Raw genomic sequence first — 25908 nt, 5'->3', positions numbered from 1 at the left:
TGTTTTGCGTCCGGTTGGGTCGGTTTTTTTCCCCCTATTTCCTCGAACGCTTTTCCCTTGACTACGGGGGGAAACTTTCTGCCTTGGCTGTTGCTAATTTCCCAACCCAACCCAACGTCCAGCCTTCACTCATTTTTAATCCTCAAAATGCTCCGTTGGTCCTGTTGGCGGGCGCCACCGGCTCGAGCCCAAATATCCACCCCTCCTCCCCCGCTTCCGGTGCAAACAAACCTCCTCTCCGCTCGACCGCGGTTTAGATGGCCAACCCCCCCGGACCGGGGGTCTCTAAATGCAGGATAATCGCTCCCGACGGGGAAATGTTTTTCACCGGCTCGCGACCACACCAATCCCCCCCCCCCCACCCCCCTCCTTCACCCCATGTCCGGCCACGAGGTGTTGGTGGTTTGCGTCGGTTGCGGGATGGTTTGTTTTGGTTGGTGGGATGATTGTTGTTTTTCCAGCATTTGGAGTTTATTTTTCCCCCCTTTCCAAGAGCTCACTCACCTCATCACGGCAGTCGACGTGCACCTTGCCGCTGTCCAGCACTCGCTTCAGCAGCATTTCGTCACCGCGCAGGGCAGCCAGGTGTAGCTGAACGTCCGAAAGGGTTTCTTTCTGTGGATCGAGAACAAGAACGGTGGTAAAAAAAAAGGCATCAGCAATCAGGTACAAGTGCCATTATTAATTTATTCCCCTCTCTCTCTCTCTCTCTCTCTCTCTCTCTCTCTCTCTCTCTCTCTCTCTCTCTCTCTCTCGTTCGACCTCGAAAACATCGGCGCGCATGTAACCGACCGACGGATGGCCAACAGGAAGGAGAGCAGGGGGGTGGTTTCAGCGCAATCAAGTTAAATGCATTACATTATCCAAATGGAGCCGCCTGGTGGATTGTGCATAAATTTGTGAGGCTTCCATTTTTTCTACCTGCAATAATTTTTTTTTATGCTCGCTTCTAAGGATGACTTAAATAGAAATTATTCCACTTACGGTGTGTAATAGCACAGCAATTTATGCGAGGAAAATGTCAAAAATGTTGTCCATGTTTTATACGAATGCTTCTTGCTTTGCAGCCTAATTTATTAGAGGGAAAAAACGTTGGCTAGACATGACATTATCATGAAGGCAGCACATTTTCACAGGTACTTTGTTGTAGTTAGCAGCAGTTGTGCCGTACAGAACAAACAAAACAACTCTATGGAAGAAAAATAACACACACACGAAGAGAGAAACGGTAACGGGAAGCCTACGGATAAGACTCACCTCGCGTGACCTTTAATTGTAATAGCAAATTAACCTTTGTAATAACATGGAATTAAAGTCACACAGCAACACGCACGCTTCCTCATAAAGAAGAAGGTTCCTCGTACCTATCCTAACAGGTTTGGGTGCTTTTTACCCCCCGTTTGTAAGCGTGAAACGATGCGCGGAAAGTCCCTAACAGGAAGAATCCCTAAGCAAACGAGGTGCAACAATACAACTGAGGGGGCTTCAACAACGGTAAGTAAGGCACGCGAGAGAAAAACTTGACGAACAAACGGTGGAACAAAAGACGGACGGGGAGGGGGTGGAAAAGATGAGTAGGAAAAACCAACACGACACGACTACTCCAGTCTGACCTCGCCTCGCCGACGACCGACTAAAGGTAAACACAACCTCCACGGGCCAAGTGGCAAAAGTTAAGGCAAACCCGTGTGGTCCACGGACACTACTATCGTGTGAAAGCACACCTAGTAATGGCCACACACACCGACACAGGCACGGGACTGTCGAGTCCATTATGCGAGCGAGCGAGAGTTACGTGGGGAATGTTTGTTTGAGTAGACTAATGTGAAAATTTTGCACTTCGCGGGACGAAAATAAAATAAAACCCAGCCATCTGACGCCAGCGAGTATCTCACGCCAGTGTACCCGAGAACATGAGGCGGTAGATACGAAAACCACAAAAGGGATTCCCTTCGGTGTGCAAAACGAAGCGATCCGTTGGGGAAAAAATGGAAAAAAGTAGCAAACAATAATTTACCACCGTTCTGAAACAAAAGCGTGCAGAAAAGCTAAGGGAAATGGAAAAGTAAACACAGGTGAAGAGCGGGCGCGCTGGCCGAAGGGCAAGGTTCTGGTGGAGATAGTTTGCGCTCGACGGGACGCGGGGAAAAGTTACCGAAATCTTCACCCAAACCGTGAGTTAAGCGTTTTCGCAGTGAGTTTAAGGGCGAACAAATAGCTAATCTGCAGAATGAGAAATTAAAAAAACGAAATTGAATAAAAGTTCATGGGAGGAATGAACAAATTAAAGGAGTAAATAAATTACTTAAACTTCAAATATACGGTTACAATTCTTAACATGTACCAAACCAATCCAAAGCCAATGTATTTTTTATATGACCCTTAACACGATGACTGCCAAGGGTAACATTTTTGATAGCCAGCTGTCATTAGTTCTAAAAAATGTTTGCCCCATAAATAAATGAAAATTCAACATAAAAATTATACTAATATTTAATATCTATTCTTTGGGAAGCTAAGTTTTTGCTTAGCCTTCAAAAACCATTGTTTTAATAAATATTACAAAATAATTTTATTGAAAAAGATTGTACTAAAAAAGTGTACTAAAAACGCTTGGCAGTCAACGTAATAATTATCCCTTATTCTAGCATTAGCATCAGTATTTTATCTAATTCCGAGACTAGAAAGTCTCTGCCATTGAGTGTGTGTTTTAATATCCGAGCTCAACTCAATTTGGCTACCAGACTTATACGCTCAAAATGAGCGCAAAAATATGGCACGATTATTTGAGGTTAAGGTTCGCTTGCGGGTAAATTGCTCCGCACTTCTGGCCCCGGCTTACGTACCGATACAGAGTGAGCCATTGGCCAATGCAATTACACTTAATTAGAAAATGCAAGCGTTCTCGCACATAACCATCCTCTCGAGGGACTCACAAAACGGTCTCGTCTTGCATTCACAAAGAATTTTGGGTAGCTGTACCCTTCGTTCCGTTTCGTGATTTAGCTCATTCGCACCCTCTGCTTTCGTTAGTTAGTTAAGTCATGGATCAAACCTCATGCTATCGATGCTTTCAAAATTCCATCAAAAAAAGGAACGTAACTTGGCACAATACCTTGGCCACCGACACGCCATCGACACTTTTCTACGGATGGCGATGGAGAGAGAGAAAAAGGAAAAGATAGAACAAACACTACAACAAACGCATGACCAGCCCTTTTGCCCTTTCGGTTCGGAGCGAAAAATGTGTGTTTCGTGTTTTCTTACTGTGGCCAAAGTGTGACTTCATCGCGCCGGATCCCTCGTTCGTAAATCCCATTAGCAGATGAAGAAACACGCCGCCGTCGGACGCCAGCCGGCGAGAACCTGTTCCTTCCGTTGATTTCTTGGCCGAAAGCGGCTAAGGTTCGGCTGACATGCAACGGAACCCACTGACCTGGAATTCGCACCGACGAGCGGGCGAGCTTTCGCTTGGTTGGTTGGTGGAAAACGGAAAGGTGGAAAAAAACCCCATACACCACTCGTCACGAAACGTCACGAAGGTGCGACTCGCTAGCCATCTTATTACCGGTTGCCAGAGTCTGCCACTTGTACCCTGCCAGCCGTGACACGACGTCGGGGGCAAGCTCACTAAACTTGCCATGAACCAAGCCAGCGATCCTCTAACAAAGGCGCGCACAGAACAAACTTGAAACAAACTCGCCCACCAAACGCCCGGCGGGCTTTAGCTGTCAAACCTCAAGGTAGCAAACCATTAACGTTTTCCGGCGAGACCAACCCGCCGGGCACTAAAATCAGCGCCACGACGACGACGTCCAGCTACGTCCCGCCGCTCTAGTTCCGTCCACTTCCGCCAGGCACTACTTCCGGGCGCGGTCACGCAGCGTAAAGTTCGGTGTAAGATGTTTCGATATTGCACTGCACACACCTTTACCCCCTTTGTGTGCCCTTTCGGAGGAAAAGTCCTCCAGCCCGAACTCGGGCTCGGTCAAGGTGAGAACATGGTCCAAGGTGGAAAAAGGGTTCGTGGTAGTGATGTGCAAACTGAATCAGAATGAGCCAATTCTCCGCAATGAATCAATTGATTCAATTCACCAGGATGATTTATTTTCACTCATTAGTGATTCGGCTCAGTGAGAATGTATTGGCTCAGTGAGAGTGAATTAGCTCAGGAAGAGTGAATCGACTCACGAAGATTGAATTGGCTCAAGGAGAGTGAATTTGCTCATGAAGAGTGCATTGGCTCCCTCAGAATGATTTGACTATTTTGCGAGCTCAAAACTGCACTTTTTTTATGGATCAGTTCATTTGATCAGTCATCGATCGAAAATTTTCAGCTCACGAAATAGTTAATTCACTCTCCATGAGCCAATTCACTCTCCCTGAGCCAATACATGCTCACTGAGCCGAATCATTCTCACTGTGTCAATTCATACTGAGTGAATTCAAGAATTGACTCTCTATTCCAACTCACTCACTCTGAATTGAATCACGTTACTGAATCGTTATTCTCATCGCTAGTTCGTGGGGTGGGATAGAAAATCACGCCTGCCATTCACTTCTCGCTTTTCGGGGCTGGAATGTTTGATTTATGCTCCCGGGGGTGGAGGAAAAGCACTCCCCCCAACGAAGGGCGGCGGGGGAAGTGAAGCAGAACAAAGAAAAAAACACACACACAGAGAAGGGCAAACAAAAGCGCTCATAAAACCAACGACTTGGAAGCTAATTAAACACCGCACAGCACTAAGTTTCGGTCTCTTTAGTAACGAAACTACTTCCTCGGGGCAGCAGGGGACCACTCTCTACCCCTTTCTCCAAACCCCCTCGCCCTAAACGCTAAACGGTATCTGCAAGACTCTATCACCACCAAATAACCCAAATTATGCACCGCTGGGTGCAAATTAAAGGTAGTTTGCGCGCACGTCGGCGTGCAGAGACTTTAAAGAGACTGTTTACCTTTTCTTCTCATTTGCCTCACAGATAGCCGAAAGGAAATTAAGGTATACATTTCAGTGGGCTAATGTAATTTCCCGTACTTCCGAACCCGCACACACACACACAGACACCTTCGTGTGAACAAATCAGGTTGTTTCCTTGTTTCGCTAAAAACATTGTGTCCACTTTGTGACTACGCGGACGCAACATGATGGCACCGAAGCACGCCTCCGCTTTGGCGAACGAAGAAAAAAAACGTATCAAAATAAAATAATGCCTCGAAAAAGCGTCATCCATCTTCCGGGCCCTCTTGTAATGGAGTCGTTAATTTCCCGGCACATCAAATTAGAACCAAACGAAGGAAAGGACTCATTAGAGCGCGCTTCGCTTCCAACAACAAAGAGGAGGGGGCGCGGAAAAAAAAATGAGCGGAATGTTTGATGCATCACAAAAACTGCACCAGTTGACACGAGCTGATGCACCAGCACTCCCTATTAAAGTGTGTGTGTGTGTGTGTGTGCGGGTTTGCTTCTCTTCATGCACCGACGAGTTCCGAGTCGATCAGTTCCGCCAGGCCAGTGAAGCCTGCAAAAATCAACAAAACACAAACGACGCTCATCGACGCTATATAGGTTGTTGGTAGACGATGCACTTCCCCCCCTTTGCTACCCCGCGGAGCTGCATGTGTTTTTTTTTTGCTCGGCCATAATTTTATACCACAATCTCCTTCGCGCCACCCGCGTGTGCACAACGAACCCCCATTAGGAAACGGTTTGCAGAAAATGTAGAACACGCCGGAGAGGGTGGTAGTGGTGGGGGGAACGAAATAAAATGGGCGATTATTTTCACCCACTTCCCCGCCGGCCACTCGCGGATCAGCTTCCACAGCCAGCGTTTTCTTCCGTGAGGGTTTGCTCGGGGAGGTGAAGCACGCTACTCGGACCCGGTAGTTTTATGGCCAATTAATGTCCGATTAATAATCTGGCACACACACACACATCCGTTGCTGGTGTAGCGTAGTATTTGTTGCCAACAACCCCGTGGAGAGACCCCATGAATGATTGTGGCCATGAATCATTCGATTTGATTGCCTCGCGCTAAGCAGCTTGTTTTCGTTCGCGACGGAGAATTTCGCGACTGTCACCTCACCAGAGGGTTCTTTCCGAGATGTAAAATGTCGTTATGGGATTCGTTATTCTCACCCAGGCCTCGCATGGCCCCCCCATCACCGGCAAAGTAGTATTGATTTCCTACCGATTCCCCCCCGGGTAAAAAAGGTAGCTAATAATAATGTTGTCTTGAGCACCGGTTTCCAATTTCCAGAAGTCCATGGAAGATCTGATGGCCGCTGAAGACCCTCGATTTCGCACCGGGAATGATGATGATGACTGCGGGATTGTGCGCTGCCTCGTTGTCCCGGGAGCCGTCTTCCGAATCGGGAATTAGCCATCGTGTTTAACGACAACGGTTGGTTACCGAGTGAGCAGCACGCAGACGATTACTATAAAGTATCGAGAAAAATGTCTATTTTATCTGCGCCACGAAATCACGATTGGCAGCGAGGATAAGGCGACGATTATGACGGGGAGTTCGCTGTTCTGCCGAACAGTGGTGTTGTCTTAAACGACAATTTGAAGACAGGCGTTTGGCAACAGCTGACGGGGAATCAACAGGCAGAAATCATATGAAGCGATTAAAATGCATACACAGCAAAGGAAACCGTAGGCTCTAGAATGGGGAATGGTCGCGATAAAGGTCCGAAAAACCGATCAACAATCGACATATCTTGCTTGTTGCTAACCTTGTGCCGTTTCGAATCAAACTCAATTTATTCAAATCATGAATGCGAAGCTTTATGTTTCCCCATACGTCAAACAGCTGTAAAACTGAAAAAAGGGGAAAAGAAATATAAGGGGTGACCTTCCCAATCCGCGGAGTTCGTGCGGATTTCAGTGCATAGATAAAACGAAGGGAGGTTCGGCCGTTTCTGCAATATATCATACGCCATCCATCAGGAATGCATCGAAACGGGAGGGGGGGGGGGGGGGGGGGCGCGGGGTTGCACGGTGTGTCACGGGAGTGAAATACGGTTGACCACACGATCGACCGGAAAGGGGACAGACGAAGGCAAACGTCTTTACGCCAGCGCCCGTAAAAACCGAAAGCAGCGCCCAACATCATCTAAAGCAGGGATGTCAAACATGCGGCCCGCAAGAACATTGGATGCGTCCCGCGACCCCTTTGACGCAATACATCGAAAGTTTGGTTCATTGAGTATTGACTTTTGTTTGAATAGCAACATGTTTTTTAATGCATGTTTTCACGAACTGTAAATTGCAAGAGACAATTTAAACAATTTATATAAGAAAGTGATATACAACTTTGATCCACATCACGCCGATATATTGCGGTTGACAAGAGCATAGATTTCACACAGGTTTTTCGATACAAGTGAATAAATAGTGTTCATAATGATGAACAAAACATGATGAACTACAAAAGCATTCTAAATAAAATTAAAAAGGTGGAACAATAAGTTAGCTGTAGTAATAATGCACATTTACTGTTTTTAAATCCTTACAAAAATGCGCAATAAAGTTGAAGAAACCTTCTCTTTTACTGAAAATTGTAAATGTTATAAGAATTAATATAATGTTTTGAAAAATTTGAAAGTGTTAGACACGATTGACTGTTAATATCAAACCACACCGATGAGAACATATTTTCATCAATCCAATCAATTTGACGTTTTGACCCGCAAACCTTTTTTTGGGGGCAATGTGGCCCGCGAGGTGAACCGAGTTTGACATCCCTGATCTAGAGCTTTCGGGAGGGGAACTTCCAAGAACCCGCGGAATCGGTCAGTTCGGGACCAAGTTTTACGGCCATGCTTTTCAATAACTGTAGAAAATTTGCTTTTACGATGATAATTCCGTTCGCTTTCGTTTATGAGGGCCATAAATAAACCATGATGCTGCTACTGCTGTTTCATTGCCACTCCCTTTCCCAAGTCGCCGTTCCTCCCCGAGTGGCTTTCCTCATTCCAAGATGGGTGGGTTACAGCATCGTTTTCTACGTTTTCAGTGCGCCACAAAACGCCAACAAACAAACTCGGTAGCAGTAACGGAGGAGAGAGAAAAAAAGGAAAAAGTTCTCATTTTTTCTCTTTCCCCCCCCCCCCAACCCCCCTCCCCACCATCTTCTCGTTGTGCCATTTGGTGATGGATCATAATTTTAATGCTGATTGAAAAATTGCAAATAAAATATAATCCCATCGTTGCAACGACGTAGCGGGGTAAGGAAAAAATGCAGCCACACCGAGACCGAGTCTTATACGTCGAAAGCCTACAGCGTCGGGTCGACGAGGACAACAAGTTTTTTTTTCAGGCCGACAACTGGAAGGGACATACACTCATCAAGACTCTTTCGGAAATGAAGTTTAAGGTTAAGCCGGCTGTTTTTTGCCGTCTGCGTTGTGGAAAGTGCAGCGAGAAAAAAAACACCGACACAAGTGGATGCGCTGGTGCAACACACAACGCTTGCTTGGTTGCAACTCCTCAAGTGCTGCTTGCGTGGAGGAACATTTTCTCATTTTCTCGCAAACGTCTACGGAGGAAAAACTAATGTTCGTCTTTTCGATTAGAGTAATGCACTGCTGCCAAGAGAGTATCATCATGTGCAGCATCAGCACAGACACAGAGGCATAGCGACGAAAGAAAAGAAAGGGTAGAAAACCGTCGGCCCAATCCTGGTGAGTCACTGGAATGGAGAAAATCTACATTTAAATCCATTCCTCGACCGATTAGCTAGATCAACAGAATAATTTCGCTTCGTCTGCGCACCCGGAGACACCGGTCACATCATCCGACCACCACCGACCCCCTCTCCTCTCCGCAGGCCAGGGGGAATGCAACGGAATTTTTCGCAAAATGTATTTCTCCTACTTTATGAAAGTGCTTCTGTGAATATTAAAAGTTTGTTCATTTCCTCCAGTAGGATCATCATCGTCAACGGCAATGGTAGAAAAAGAAAATATCACAAACATAACTACATCCCATCTCTCCCGGAAACCAAACTCTGGAGGAAGAGGAAGTTTGCTGCACGATACAAGGCATTCTCTATTACAGCATACTCAAGAAAATACTCTAGCGTACCGCTTTCGTCATGTTTGATAAAACAAAATAACCAGAGTGGTACAGAAAGCAAATTTTAAAATATATTTAAGATTAGTTAATAACCCTCTAATTTATTTATTATAGAAAACAGGTAAAGAGGTAAAGAGGTACTTTAAACAGCTTGAAGTATTCTAATCCCCATAAGTGACGTCATTCACTCCCTTATGGTTGTTATTTCGTGACAGATTTAAACCTCCCAATAAGTTTATGCAAAAACACCAATAAGTGCATGTATGAAACATATTTATTACAATGTACACTGTTGATATTTGAAAAAGACCTCCCATCAGAAGATTGCTGTAATAACTGGCCGGCATCGATTGAACTTCAAAGGCTCAGCGGCCGCCAAAAGGCATTAACCATTTCCGAGTAACTAGCTAATCGCAATCCAATTTCCATCTCTTTGATCCTTATCAAACTCTGTTAATTATATTTTGAAAAGTGTAAATTAAAGTGGTTAACCCAATTATCGGGGTTGCACTCGGGTTCACAACTATTTTCATATAAAAGCAAGATCGGTTTTACCTAAAGTCAGAACCGAAAGTGTTGTTGACTTGCATTTATAACTCTTCATCCGAGAGAAGGAAAAACCCCCGACTGTAATCAACATGCAGCTCATTATTACCATTCTAGCGATGTTCGCTCTTTTCGCCGTCGGTAAGTACCTTGAAACAAGTTTAAATAATTTCCATTCAGTTGCGATTGATCGTATGCTTATTTTGGTACTTGACAGTGTTCTGCGAGGATCCCACAACGACGCCAGCCCCTGCAGCGTCTGCAGCGAGTGGTGGTTTTATGGAAAAACTAGGTGGCCTTCCGATGGTGAACGAGGCACTCAACGTTCTCAGTCCGTTGTTGCGGCAGGGCTAAAACTTGCCTATTGGAGGTTCCAAAGCTTACACTTTCTAAGATGATGTCTTCAAAAGCATGCAATAAAGGACCGTTAAGTTAGAAAACAATCCCAAGTATTAACCTTTCTAGCAACACCACAAAAAGCGTTTGCCCGAGGCTTATTTGCATCACGATGGGCAAGGAAATGATTAATCTCCCACTCCACCCCCCGTCCCGGAGCGAAGGTTCAATTAAGACGATCCTCCTCCGTCGTCCTGGAAGTGAAATTCACGGCCGTTTAAGCAATAAAAAACAGATCTCCCACATCAAACCGGCACCGCCACCATTCCGAAAGCATTGATACATTTGCCCCGACCCGATAAGCCGCCAAGATATGCGACACGATCCCGCATCCGGAGGCAGAAATGTCTATTCCGCAAAATGTTGTCCCGCTGATTACGCCCCGACGCAACGAAATGAAGATTAATTACCCTGCTTAGTCCTCGGTGACTGATGTAATATGCTATCGCAAAGCTCGCACTCCCGGCGAGTTCCATCGGGTTTTCACAACGCGTTTCGGTACGCTTTTCCACCGCAACCTCCTCTCGTTTCACGTTCGGTCGAAGGCCATCACCGCCAACATCGCCGAAAGAGCGAATGTTAAATGATCCGTTAAAAATGCTTCCATCAGATCCCGACCTCCCGAGGGATTCACCGAACGATGGAAAATTCTGTATCCTTGTAGGAAAATGTGAGCAAACGTTACAGACGAGAAGGAGAAATTAAATTGAAAGAATTCTTTGAAAAAGAAGACGATTTCGAACGACATAACCTCCTGACAGTTTCTTTACACAGTTGCACTTGCTTGCGAAAACTGCTTTCAACCATTTAATCCCTCTCGTAAGTGACGTAGAATGATGTCCTTAATAATCCTTGGAAGGATATTCATCGGGCTTCAACGAAAGATTGAGCTCTAGATGAAATGTGAAAGGAAGATTGGTTAGAATTCTAAGGCAAATTACCTATTAAAATCTACCGTGTATCATCACCAACAACGAAGTTTGAAAAAATACTACTTCCGAATGAAAATGCTGTGAATAAAAGTGAAAAAAGTTTCTGCCTCCAAATTGGAAAATAATGAACTTTTCACACCTCATCACGGCGAACGGAAAACAAAAAGCTCACCAGTGCAGAAGAAAAAGGCATCCGACCTAATGCACCCTCTCTCATCCACCGTCAAGGGGTGGGGGGGGTGGGTGGTACGTGCCAATAAAACAGAAAAACCATATTTGAATTTGTTAGCGTAAGCAGGCGTCAATGATTATCACATCATCATTCGCCGATCATCGCTCACGTGAGCACATCATCTGCTTTCCGCCTGGTTTTATTTTTCTTTCCTCCCTCTCTCTCTCTCTCTCTCTCTCTTTGTCGGTCAATAAGCCACCGGCATTCGCGGCGGTACCATCTCGCCGACCATTATCTTTCCGCCGTCTTTCGCACGTTCGGGGAAAGAATCAATTTTCCCAATCGCCAAACTCCGGGCTGACGGTTAGCCGGTGAAAAATTTGCACTTTCACCTTCCACCCACCACGATCAACGGGAAAATGGCCGGAAGGGATGGTGTGGGGAGCGAATTGATGGTGGGTGAAATATTTGTTTTCCTCCGCTCTTCTCTTTCCCATAAATATTACCTCTGACGTTTGGTTCTGTTTTTTCCACGTCGTCGGATTCGCGAGGAGCTCGAGGGAAAAACTAACGATCGAACGAACGGAATGAGCTTGTGTGTGAAAGAAGCACATTTTTCTTCACATCACTCCCTCGGGACAATGCGCCAAAGCCAATGCACCGCAGTGCAAGCGCATCCACCGATGGATTCCAGTTTTCTTGCCAGGGGTTTTCCATTTGTTTTCCCGTCTTGCCGACCGCCAAACGGGACGTAACGAGGTGGAAATTTCAGCAGAAAATGTTTCCAACTCTTTTTACGCCAAACTCTTCTCGTCTTTCGCCAAATTCTAGCAACTTTCTGTGTGCGTGTGTGTGTTTTTAATTCTGTGCTTGTTTTTCTTTCCCTTCCTTCAGCAGATCGAAATCCGCGAAGTAGTTTTATTTTTTTACTTTTAAACGTTTTCAATTCAGCCAAATTATCACAATCAACAGTATCATCATTCCAGTGCCCTTTTCTCCCCGCCCCGATCTGGACCTCCCTTCAACCCTAAATGAGCGATAATTGTCGTGGGGAGCAGGCTTTTCTTCCCGCTGTTCGTTCACAAATTGGAGGTTTGTTTTTTACTCCAGCAACAAACAAAAGTGGGAGATGCAGCGTAGAAACGAATGAAGCGCACCCTATTTTGTGGAAGTCAATTTTTCCCTTGAACCAACCATCTGAATCATTTCTTTCCTCACGAACCTTAGGCACAATAATGGTCAGTCGGATTTGATGATGGTCATATACACACGGTTAATCATTTTTACAACAAAGAATAAATTCAAAATTGATCCTTAAAGGATTTAACGTTTTTCTTTCCCTTTCGAAATGTCCGCAGAGAGGTTCTTAAAAATAGATCAAACTCAAAAACCGACTTGACGGCGGTGAAAAATCACATTCTCTCACTATCCAACCGGTAACGATCTATTGCTACTGCGGCATCATCAACCCCTACCACCTCCAGCGGCCCCACCGCAAAAAAAAAGCTTGAGCACACTGCACTTTTTTGTGGCCGCTCGTATTTCTCCACCTTCCTTTTTTGCCCTTCCTTTTGGGGGTTCGGTCGGACTTTGTCTGACTTCACGCTTTTTCGCGCCATTTGCGCAATTTGCTTTTTTGTGATTGCCTCGAGGGGGCCAATCATGCATGGAACCGATGATTTCCTTCGGTCATATGTAGGGGGGGAGGGTGGAAGCCGCTGCTATCGGTGGAAAAACTGCAGCTGCGGTAGGCGGCAACCTCTTCCACTCCTGCACGAAGTAAAAACCGACCAAGGCGTCAAGTGAAAGAACCCGGCGCCCAATTTTCCACCACCGCCGGTTGGGAAAAGTGCAGTGCAACGGCACTGGGGTAGAAATGGAAATTTTCCACGCTCACTTTTTTCCCATAGTCTAGGCGCAGTTCACTGCAACCCTCGTCCGTTCCCACCCCCCTTCCCACGCGGCCTTCTTTCGGGCGTTTCGTCAAGGAGTCAAGATCGATAAAAAGAAATTACCTCTCGTAGAAAGTGAATTTGAGCATAACGTTTCAATGTTTTGTTGCTGCGGCACCCAACCCCGAAGACCCCCGTCCCGACCACCTACCCACAATTCCGCCCGAATTGGACGTTCGTGTTATTATTTCACCCAAGGTGAGCCACCCCACACTGGAGCGCACATGGACATATGGCATGCGAGAAGTTGCAAACTGTACAAGCATACAACTTCCTTCCGATATGTTTATTTTTATGTTGTTGTTTCTTTTTTTTTTTGCTCTACCCACCATACTTTCGCATGCTTTCGTGCAGTTTGTCGCCCCCTTTGGGGGCCCGACGAGTCGACGACTTTCAACGTGCGTGAGTGCTAGGAATGGTGAGCTAGGAAAATTGCCAACCTTCCCTCTCTTGCGTCCCCAACTGAATATGGTTTTTTTTGGTGGCGATTTTTGTGGCAAACAAATTGAAATTTAATTAAAATTTAATAATTGTATACTTATTTCTATTACCCTTTTTTCTGTTGCCTTTTCTGGGTTTTTTATTACATTCCTTTCTTTTTTTGTAAAAAAAAATATCCCATTAACCTAATCATACTCTTGTTTTTTCTAGCTTAAATTTCATACATCAATTTGATCATGTTTATAACTAAATTTATTATCTCTAAGTCCTTAACATGTTGTAAATACGAGTGATGTTTTAATAACATACAACAACAGTATAGTTCAAAAGCAACTTACATTTCGTCCCTGACATTCACAATTCGAACAGAAAGTTTGAAATGTAACTCTCACACCTCAACACAACGTAACCTGCTCGAGACAACATTCGAACGGGCCTAACCTTCAACCAGCCAGCGTACCTTGACCCGTTGTCTAATGGAAATATTGAAATATGCGCACGCCCGCGATCATCGGTGGCTGATTATTTTCCAATTAAATCACACGTACTTTATTACACCCCGAACCGGCTGACCGGGCTGACCGGACTGAAGTCCGATAAATCTCGGCCTCTCCCCCAGTCCACATTTGCATATTGAACGAAAGCTGTTTTGGCTTCGAATGGCAGTGCGATCGCGCCGGCACGATTAAGACATTCGCCGGAAAGGATGCGAGAGTGTTTCTGCTGATCTGCCATCGGCGAATCGAAATCCCGCCGTCCAGCGGAAAGAAATAAAATCAACGGTGTATATGCGAGGAGATTTCCGATCTCGCGCCCCCCCTCCCTTTCTTTGGGCCGGAGTTCTGGGTTTAGGCATTCCTTAAAATTTACTATAGATTTATTGCTCATTTCCCATCGTTCATTCTGCATCACCGCCGAGTCGGAGGCTCGCTCCCTCGTCGTCGTCGGCCACAACTTTCTAGTTTTCCTCAGATTTATAGCCAGCCACTGGGAGGAAAAAACAACACCACCATAAACTGCTCAACACTCCATTCGTTTCTGCGCCGGTTGCGCGACACACTGGTCAAGAAGTAGAACCGTACGACTTAATTGGTCCTTTTCTTCGAGCCGTGCTCATTGTGTTACTATCGGTTAACTTTCACTTTATGACCATTTCTCGCCCGCCCGTCCGAAAGGACATGTGGACGGGGAGAAATCGGGAAAACTGATCGCCACTTTCCCCCATTCATTGTCTATACAAAGGACGACGTGTTTATCGGTTTGTCGTCATCGGTCGATTGGCCGGAAGTTGCCCGGGGTGTGGGAGGTAGAAGAGCGAATTTGACGCTCGTATCTCGAAAGTGAAGGCTCAGTCAGTTCTCGTTCTACTTTTTTGCTCGATGAAGCCCCGATTCGATGGGCTTTTCCGTCCGTCCGTGCCACCCGCATCCGACAAAGACTCGAAGTCCATTCAAATGGGCTTTTACTAGAGCTTCCTTCGGTTCGCCCATAGATCAAGAGCTTGATGTCCGCTCTAGAGATCTAGGTCAGCGGAAAGCAAGCGACATTCGCCAAGGTCCGGTTGGAATTGAACGGAAAACTATCTCTCTCCCTCTCTCTCTCGGGCCCTTCTGTTACTTCGTGGAAAACCATATTTCCCTTGTCGGATAGGCCACGTGCCACGTGGTGTGGCTCGCGTGTCTGGTAATGGTCTACTTTTTATTGTTTTTTTTCTTCCTCTTCCCCTCCCCCCCCCTCCCCCCCCCCTCCCCCTTCCCTTCCTGCTCTCACCCTGTCACGTTGTGTTAACCGTGGCATTCGTTTTGAAATTATGCACTCACCAAACCAAAAACCCGAACCCAACCCAATTTACGCATACAATTTATGGCATTTCCAGTGTCTAACTTTTACGCTTTTCCTCCCGATGAAAAGGGGGGGGCGCCACCACCATCGTCAGATTGCTCGGCTCTCATGCGTTTCTTTTTCCTTCCCAGGCGCAGTGTATTATGTTTCGTAAAAAAAAAATAGGCAGAAGTGCAAGCTCGTAACCAAAACCTTAAAATCCGGTCCCGAAAGGCAAAGTTCTCAGCACGAACTATGTAGCGTGCCACATTTTATAACCGTAACGCGCACTACGACGACAACGACGACGACGACGACGACGACCACCACCAGAGAGAGTCAAGTCAGTGTGTCCACCGCCCCAAACTCCCCTCCCCGGACCTGCCATAACAAACCCTCCGGATGGTTACTTCCGCGTTTGCGAAAAAGCGACCCCCAACAGCCTCCTAGGCGAGGAAAACTGCTGGGCCCCAAAATCCGAGCCCGGATGGGCGGAAAGCGCACCAACTTATGCCGCCATTTCCGTCAACCGACCGTGATTTACTGGCGGATGTCTTATGATTCAAACGATCGAATCATGTCTCCACTTTTATCATCCTTTCCTCTCCACTCGGTGCCCGTTCCACCTCCCTTTTGTTTTCACCACGGGCTCCTCCTCGGTTTGCTCGGGAGAGATATTTCATCCCGCACTCCGCCATCCCCGGCCGCCACCCACCCAGCACCTCGTGTCTCGTTGTCTTGAGATGGACGGATTTTTTGGCAAAGACGCCGCTGCCGCTTCTAAGAACCCGTCCATAGATTGGCGTACGAACTGCACATAAAAACTATAACGACCGAGATGTAGTGAAAGTGAAGGCATTCAGCCGGTGTCCTTATCTCCCTCCCCGTGTCTCTTTCTCCCCCTTCCCGCCTCCGATTGCTTAGTTATGGCACGCCGGGTTGGCTTTCTGGCAACGGCGACGGATTAAAATTAAACGGGAATTATCTGCTCATAACTTACGAGAATCTCGAGACACACACCGAAAGTTGAGCGAGAACCGCTCCGGAAAACCAGCCCATCCCAGTGGAGGAAACCCATTTTTCCGTGGCATGTTTTCCTGTTTCGCACACACAGCGCAGTCCTAGAAACCTTGAGCTAGAGCTCCGTAAGGGCGAATGATGCTGTCCGCAGCCGGCGCAAAAGGCCGGACCAGGCCGATCGAGAAACCGACTAGGAAAAGCGATGAGCATAAATCTTGCGCCCCAAACCACGAGCACCCCACCAACTCGCCGCACGTAGCTTCCTCAACCGTGGCGTCTCTCGTTTATCGATCGACGGGAAAAACGAAAGGAAATCGGAGCAGAACCACTCTATTTCCGCTCCATCTTGGTGTTTTGCGTGCCTTGGTGGTGGCGCGTGTGTCCTGTGTGTCGGCATGTTGGCCCACCAACATTGTAGCATGCCACCAAAGAAAACCGCGTTCATTTGCTCCCAGTTTTGGGGCGCGAATTTTACGCAACCACTGTCAACCTTCCAACAAACACCAGCAGAAAACAAAAGAAACGGAAATGGCTCGCTTCTCAAACCGCTTATCCACAATTTTGAACAGGCGATTCGAGGATGTCCTGTCCGCGTCTGGAAAGCTGGAAAAGTGCAACACTCAAGCTGGAAAAGGGGACAAAAAAAGGTCAACAAACAATCGGTACGCGCTAGGAAAAACAAAACGGTCAACCGGACCGGCCAGACAAGAGTCTGGCATGCTTCTCGCCCACCCCGTTTCCGGCGATAACTCGGACAAGGGCTCTCTTCCTTTCGGTGCACTTGAAAAACACAGTTCATTATGCTTGATCATTTTTCTCCCGACGCACCAAAGAGAGGACTTCGGACAACTCGACCCGGCACGATGCTAAAACCAACGATGGATGTAACAACGGCCATTTTTTTTCCACCGAGAAGAGATTTCAATTTTTCGCATTTCTTCAAATAAATCATTCCCTTTCTTCCGACGACGACGACGAGCGCCATGGCGATGGAGTTGGGTTAGGAGGGCTAGCGGGAAATGGCGCGGGGACAGGGTCAACTCACAATCGTGTTACGGACCAATCTATCTCCGGAAGGCAAAAACGGGGAACTATTTTTGGTTTTTTATTATTATTACATCTTCCACTCCCGCGCGTCCCCGAAGAACTTGAGCTCGAGCGCCACTCGACGCGAACGAGCGGACGAAAAACGTCCCCGCTCCGGCTTTCAGTTCCCGGAGACTCAGAGTTCTTCCCGGTCGCTAGTCGGACCATCCTTCAGAGTAGCCATTATGTGCCTGGCGGTCTATTTGCATCGAGCACTAAGCATCACGCAGCGCCATCCCCAATTCGCACGACGACGACGACGAAAATTTCGATTCTAGGTTTTGGAGTGTTTTGACTGGACGGCGGACTGGTAAAACTCAAACAAGGGCTGGCCGACGGGTTGGACGTCCATCCCAAGGATGGGCAAGTCTGTGCGCTCATCATCATTCCACTTGATGCTTGATGTAATAATGGTTTCCCACCGACTTTCCTCCAATCGCAAACGTCAAATCGACGGTTATACTGCAACGATGTACCCTCGGGCCGGAAAGTGCTGCAAAATGGGGGCGCGTGATGTTTTTCGGGGCGAACCATTTTTTTATTTTAAACCCCCGAAACCTTTTTCACCCTTAATGTAAAATGTCCGCCGGAAAGGAGGAACGAACAAATCGCGCTGAAATATGCAGTAACACTGTTGGCAACGCAAAACCGGAGTTATATCCTCCGTTCAATCCGGTAGTGTTGAGTGTGGGGGGTGGAAAACCCGAAGACATTTTCTGCCGTCTTTCCGGTGGTTTGCGCTGGGAAATCTACTACGTTTTACCTCTTCAATCCAACAAACTACAACTGCTGTATCATTCGAGCAGTACACGGTGCGATTGTCACTTTTCGTTTTGTCACTAAAACCCCGCGGCTTGATATTAACATCATTGCGGACTTGAGGACTAGCTGGAAACAGCAGGCAGTCATCATTATTGCATACCGTGTACCATCAGCGAGGTGAGAATACGGCACAGATCCAGCCGCCGACGAGGTAGAAACATCGTAGATGGGAATGCTGCATATTGGATGCTTCCCACAAGACACTTTTCTAAATGTCAATTTGCCAGATTTTCGCCAGAAACCGACGTTGAGTGCTACATGATACCGAAAAATGGGTCATTATTGGGAGCGTGAACACATTTCGAAGAATATACAAAAATTACTCAAAATACCCATACAAATGTTCTTGTCATGTAGCTAAACTTGCTATGAGACATTTTAAAGTTACCGAAGAGCTGTGTATTTGGAGAATGTTGTTAGTTGCCATGGTGCTGTTCTTCATAAGCAGGCGCTGATTTTGGTAGCAATGGAGTTTATTAACGTGCCGTTTGTCGATGAACCCCAAAATGGCTAAAAACTTTCCTGAAAGAGGAGCAAACGGATCCAGGTTTTTAGTTCTAAATTTGATCAGGTGGACAAGTACCCAGTAGGCAAGGGCTATAATATGCCCGCTTGGAATCAAACGGGAAAAAACCGGGCACATTTTTGCAACCATAAATCCGACGACGAGCAACCGTGGAGAACCGGAACTCTTGCCCGTCAGGTGTAGGACCCCGTCGGCGGTATCATCCACGATCCGGTAGTCGGCTAATCGTACCCTAATTGACTGGTCCCGGTCGGTTTTTATTCAGTGAGTCGAGATTTTCCTATTCAAAGCCCTCCTAAGCTGGCCCGGCATGCCCGAGGTGACAATAAACTCAATATCCCAACGGTTGTAACGTACGGAGTAACATTGGAGCAGCTTTTTCCATTCGCCTTCAGCTCGATGTATCATTTGCTTGGGCATCAGCTGGATTCAGAGCTTCAAAAAAAAAAGAATAAGCCACCCCGCCAAAAAACAAGCAAACAAAAAAGTAAATTAACACGGCTGCTAATTCCCGGCAGTATAAACCCCCGTATGCACACCAAACTCTACTAATATTTGTACAGGATGGTGTCGTCAACGTCATCGTCGTTTCGGTGTCCGGCAATCTATTCGCAGGAAGGCATATCAGACGGGAGCCGACGACGAACAAGAATGTCACCCCGATGAACCGATTCCGCCAGAGCAGCAGCGACCGGAATCGATTTGCCCCTGAATCGCATCGACGTTGAATGCAAAATGTGTTGGCGGAATGATGCGAAGACACACAAAAAAGCGGTGTGTCTCCCGTCCCACACAAATTGCTCCGACGTCCATCATCATCGTCGTCGTCGTCGGCGAGGAAGTGTTAATAAATTCTTGTCCAAATATGAACCAGACGCCGACGGGACCAACCAAAAGGATGATGGCGGTGGCGAGATTTGAGCCAACGCGGGAAAGCGTCGGTGACAACGTGCGACGAACGTTCCGGGAGTGAAAGGTTTTGTGTGCTGCAGCGATCGAAACGATTGGAACCGATTCCGCTAAACTAACGTCCGCCAACCACGCCGCCCCCAACCACGGGGAAAGGGACGCAGATCGGAGCGCAAAAAATAGGTCGTGCACCACGGTGTCGTGCCGCCTGGAGCATCCAATCTAAACCAGCAGCTGACCAGCTGATCATAACGGATTATCGTGCCATGCCATGGGTATTAGCATCAGCAGTAAAACGCTCTCGATTCGACGAGAAGATTCCTACGGAAAGTGGAATGCTGCTGGGCGGGGAAGGGGAAAACTAACAGATCGAGCTATTTTTTCACTAGGCCAAGGGAACCGAGGGAAGCCGGTCACACATTGAGACTCGCTGGCTATGACAGCGAAAAACAGGATCCCGGTACCAGGAAGAAGGGTAAGCTAATCGCGTACGAAACGCACCGTAAAGTGGTAATAACCTCGCAGACATCGCTCCCCCGTCCCGTTTCGCACCGATTCCCATTCGATTATCCCTTTTGCCGACGACTGGAGTAGGGAAATTTCATCAGCTGGCTGCCCTTTCAAACTTTGCGAGAATGGAAACAGGGAAAAGGAAAAACCCCCCATTAACCATACAGTTCAGTGGATGGCAAATTCTGTTTTTCTAGCATTTTCACGACGGGACTCTCTCCCTTTGGTTGCAGTTTTACGCACACGTTCGCAATTCGCACTCACGCATAGACCATCGTCGGCCATTCGGGAACCTATTACTGCATTCAGGTGCGCTGCCGGGTGCACAACAGTTTGAGCTCTGCAATTCTTCACGCTGACGACGATCGGGCGCGATGATGATGATGTGAAACTGGCCAACCGGCACTAGCTGGACCGGGCCCGCAACGCCACGGTACGGTTCCGACTGGTCGCGTGCGTGTGCGCCTGCATCGACGGTGCAATATTCAACAGAACGCATCGCCGGGTCTCCCTCCGATAGGTGTTCTTTGCTTCCGTTCCTCCTCCGCTTCCAACGGTTGCCCACTGACACAGTGCCCGGGGTCGGGGTTGTTCTGAGCGAGACGAAAGGCTCGTACTATCAGCAGATCAATATTTGTTCGACTTGACTGCACGCTGCTGCACATGCCCTGCCCCGAGACCAAAGGTAGACGGTCGGCACGAACTATTCCACGCCCGTCGCTGCGTTATTTGCATTTTCAAACGAACAATTAGTGAAGGCATATCAGTATGCTTTGTATACTAACAACTAGGACGATGCTTGGCCGATACATATACCAGCGATTATGTGCCGGGGTTTCCAACAATTGGACCGGCATGTAGATCTACTTCCACCCAGCAATCTCATTTGTATCGCCACATCTTTGCCCATGAATGAGTGTTCTCGTCATATCTCAACCTACAGCCTGCACTAAAAGGAAACACGCGATATTAAATATTTACATCACGTTCATCCGATCGATCCTATCGGTTTGTCTAATAAATCTTTCAGATAAGTTAATTTCCTGCCTGCTAGCTAGCCAACAAGACAAAAAAAACTACCGGCAAATCATTCACCACTACCTGGTTGGCACGTGTTCCGACCCTACTCCTTCCCCATTCGCACCGGCTTCCAATTAATAAGCTGCTCAAGATGCTTGGTGACCCGTAAGATGGAAGCGGAGAATGAATGCAAGGTAATCGGGAAAAGAAATATACCCAGGAAATACAGAAATAATCCCCACCGAGGAAGGGGGATTTATATTACACTATCGATTGTAATTAATAACGCAAAAAAGGGGCGCACCGAAGCGCTCGAGGGTCGTGATCCGTTTCCGATGAAGAAGTACCTGACGACGGAACTGTCCATCACATGGTCCAATGGAAGCTGAAAGGTGAGGCGCGGTTCGCGTGGAAATGGGCGCTGTGTAGAAAGGGAATGCCGGTGCTTTTTACCCAGTCCACCTGGGTTAATGCTCACCTTCAATGACATTCCAATTTCACTGATCCGATTTGTAGAGCTCGGCCACTTGCTGCTGCTGCTGCCGAGAGACAGTGCTGTCTTTTTTATCGCTTGCTTGCTTTTCCACCAGAGCTCGAGTCAATCGATTTGATTCTTCTTACCAACCGGGGAGACGAGGAAATGGAGGACAAAATCCTACGTCCTCTGGGACACCGGACCGTTTTCCGTTCGATACGGTTCGGTTGGGAATGTTGATTGTACAGTACACGGTGGTGGTCAGGCTACTTACAACCGATGCGGCTAGTTTTTCTCGTTCCTCGTTCTCGGTTAAATCGTCCTAATTTAACATTCTTTAAGCATTTCTTGCACAAAAACGACACTTGGTAACTGGTTCACTGATAACCACACAATTAAAATCGAAGCAAGAACTGTTTCTTACTCAGATGTATTCACTTGAAACGAACAACACAAACAACCTTGCACTCGGAAAAACGCGACGAAAAAAACGAATCGAACCGGAAACGCAGACGAAAGAAGCGTAAAAACTGCACAGCATTCGGAACCGTTTGTCCGAAGTATGATAGAGATCAACAGCGATCAAGTACGGGCAACCTGGTTATGACCGATGAGTCGAATCTTCTTGCAAGTGCGACCCGATTTAGTTTGTTTTTTTTTTCTGGTTTCTTCATCAACCTCTATTTATAGCTATTCCGTCAGTGGAGCAACATGTGTGTTGCTAGTTTTGCGGCTGATCGAGTTCGATCGAAGATCGAATGACACCGACTAGGCCGGTTATCGTCTAGCTGTTGCAGTAAGATCGTACGGACCAGGCACGACGAGGTTTGAATCTGTGAAGGAAAAAAGAGCATCAACACAAGGTACGCATTAATGGAAAACTCGAGCGTGGGGGTGTAAGAGATCGCATCTTATATTTCTACACCGACCAAGCCACCATCATTCTTTACAAACCGGGAGAATATTGCCAAACTTCTGACACACTTCAATTATATAAACTTTTGCTGGTTTCGGTTGGGTAGGTACCGTCTCGTTTGTAGGTAACGTTACAATATCGTCCCGCTTAGAATATTTTTTCTATCGGGATTTTAAATCGGGATATTCTGAAATATGTGCCGAAATAAGATAATCCCGTTTGTTCCATTTACGTACATACATATTCTCTAGGAAGTATCGTTACATTCGCCTTCTCAAAGGCCTGTTACTGTTAGCATGCCATGCTTCATCCTTTCCAGCGTGGAGCGTGTAAGCTTCGTTCACGTGCGCGAAAGACCAACTTTTCGACTAAACAATATACAACACACTCCAAAAAGTAAGGATGAAAGCAGCCACGAAATAGGTCAGATTTTCGTATTGCAATGATTCGCAAAGTTACCGCAAAAACCCGTGCACGCGTGCACCTGACTACCACGGCGAAACCACGCGCATAATGTTGTACACTCCGTCGCAATAGGGACGCCGCGTCCTTGCCCTGCTTTCTTGACACTAAAGCTTACGGGAAAATGGTGAAAGTTGGTGCGGTTCTCGCTCCTATAAAAGCTGACAGACAAACCGACGCCAGAGGAACTACTCGCGCCCGTTCGCGTGTGGTTAGGGTGTATTGTTTTCGAATTTCCTAATTTGCATTCACACAAGTTCAAGAAGTGTTGCCAAGTTTCACACCACCGTCACGGCAGTGCACCGAGGGCAGCCAATTTATGGCGGGTCCGGAACAGGAAGAAGTTCACCACCTTCATCAGCCCCGAATGCCCATTGAACTGGTGTTGCACTGTTGGTGCGCTGGGCTAACTGGCTTTTCCGGACGTGACGCGAATGATTGAACATCCTAGTATGCATGGCAGGCAAAGCGGTGTACCATGGCAACGCACCGGAATCGTTTGCTAATATCACTTAACAAACCACTCCCGACAGCGACAACACATACACCGCTCCCTGGTGCAAATAACAACACGAGGTGAAGGGGAGCGCTGCTGCTCCAAAAACATCGACCCCGCGTGCCCCCCCGGGGGTCAGGGGAGAGGTATCCGAAGTCGGACGAACTTTGAACTGCAGCTTGCGGTTCGCACTTTGCAATGATGGTGGTATAATAGATTTGCATTTTCCACCGCTAACTTTTGCGACAAAGTTCTACGACTGCGTGGCGCTGCAAGCGATAACCCTCAGTGCGGGGGCTCCGTACCGTATTCAGCTGGCGAAGGGTTCCGTTGTCGGAACGTGTGGAAATAACATGGTGCAAATTTTAGCACCATTCAACACCCGATTCATCCATCCATCCAGCAGACCGGATAAGTTCGACACTCGGTGGCATTAGCAGTGAGTTAATAGGTTGTGCATGGCCCGTGTTAGTTAGGGTCGACTGCTACCGTTCGCCCGTTCCCCCGGAATGCTAATTATTGATTCCATTCCATGCAATTGTATTGACTTGTCCCCCATCCTACTTCCAACAAGGATGGGGTAAAAAACATCCGAATACAAATGGGACTCCCCATAGAAAGCAGCATAACCTCAACCCTGAAGAAATGGCGTCCAAGCTAACCTAACCTGAAACTAGCCTGCAGATTGCAGAACACCAAGCGATTGCAAGTGTTCAACTTACCCGGAACAATCCTCGTTGTAATATCCACGAAACAACACGATTATCAATTGCGTAAGATTTAAACGAACACAGAACGCGGCGTCCACTCCGAAACTAGCACACCGCGTGCAAACTTTGATCGTCACACCGACGCACCGGTAGTCCACTACCATTGATCGAAACAGGTGCACGTTATCACCGCAACCGGTTGTGGTGCCAAAAAAGAACAAAGCAAATGCTCCATTGACTGCTTGCCTAGCGCCACAGGCAACCAGATGACGATCGCTCTGGAGTAGGGGTAGATTCTAAACGGCACTTGTGGTAAGAGCAGTACCATCGATCTGCTTTATTCATACAGATCGGTTCGGTTGTGTTCTAGGAGAAACCGGTCCTGATTGCGGGGGCCAAAGAGAGAACCAGCTGATGTAGCGTTCACGAGCGCACGCGTGAAAAGCTTCAACGATTTTCCACGATCTCGCGCGTGCCCGGGGCTGGTGCGCTTGTGACTACTTTCCTACCACTTCAGTGGATCGCGATTCGCACGAGACTGAGCGACTGAAATCGGAAATATAAACATCATTAAGCCAATTCAAGCACCACCAGCAGCTCCAAACGGTAACTGTCGGGGAAGACACACCACCCTGCCGCTTCAAGACCCAACGGCGGCGGCGGCGGCGGGGGGCAGACACACACGTTGGCTAGTGGTTGGAACGCATCGTGGTGGCGCGTACTATTACTCCCCTCGAAACGCCACGGAGTGGTTGCTTCCCGCCAGCAAAACCCACACACATGGTGTGTTGAACATGCCGTGGAAAAGCGTGTGGTAAGCACGGGGAACAAACCATTGCCCGCCGCGCACGATCGCTTTCCATTCGTTTCGCCTTTCTTCTCTCGTCTTTCGTTTCAGATCGACTCGACTCGTCATCGGTGCCCCCGCCGGCCCCCGGAAGGAGGTGCTAACCGGGTTGGTGGCAGGTTGAATATACCCTAGCACGCCGCATGCCAAAGAAACATGTCCATGTGCACTGGAAAAACGCTTTTAACGTTTCAATGGACCAGCTAATCGGTGCCAAGGTACGCGCGCGGTTAGCTCATAGCCGGCTTTGGAACCCGGCACACCCGGGGATGGAAGAACTGTCACAGTTGGCTGGAATTTAGTAGCAAGTTTGTGTAGGGAAGAACCTGATCTTCGGCCGCTTAGATAACCGTCACTGGATGCGACTAATGCAGCCGAATAAGGAATGGGTTGGAACCAAGATGTTGCAGCCAACACTTACCAACAGGAATGTGGAAAAACTTGTCGATTCAATGTCGACTGTTATTGAAAATGTAGCTCTACATATTGAGCGAAAATTATCTTTGATATGATGATCCGAAGTTTTTCTCTTTTTACTCCTTCGGTCCACGAGTCCACCAACCTTTCGGAGGTCGGAGTTGTACGAACGTTTCGCATGTACGTATGCGCACGCCATGTGCGTGATTCCATTTGAATTTGAGTAACCCGGCAAACAACGAGCGCGATAGCATCGTGCACATCGAAAACTTTCGCTGGCCCACCTTCGAGCGAACGTGGATCTATGCCCCATTCGAACGGCCGTCCGTTTGCATTCATAATTTCGACGGCT

General features: G+C 47.4%; 1 protein-coding gene across 1 annotated transcript in view; it reads right to left on the bottom strand.

Moving 5' to 3' along the window:
* The window catches only part of LOC131283037 (ankyrin repeat domain-containing protein 29), a 132081-nt gene extending 131402 nt beyond the window's left edge, over positions 1-679 (bottom strand). Inside the window, exons 1-2 of the mRNA XM_058312595.1 lie at positions 671-679; positions 505-615 (exon numbers count right to left, since the gene is read on the bottom strand). Coding sequence (XP_058168578.1) covers positions 505-615; positions 671-679 — 120 coding nt within the window. The remainder of the gene's footprint in view (positions 1-504; positions 616-670) is intronic.
* Positions 680-25908: the final 25229 nt, after the last annotated feature.

This window comes from Anopheles ziemanni, chromosome 2 (genome assembly GCF_943734765.1).
Source record: "Anopheles ziemanni chromosome 2, idAnoZiCoDA_A2_x.2, whole genome shotgun sequence".
Lineage (NCBI taxonomy): Eukaryota > Metazoa > Arthropoda > Insecta > Diptera > Culicidae > Anopheles > Anopheles ziemanni.
This window is presented reverse-complemented; position numbering and strand designations above follow the sequence as displayed.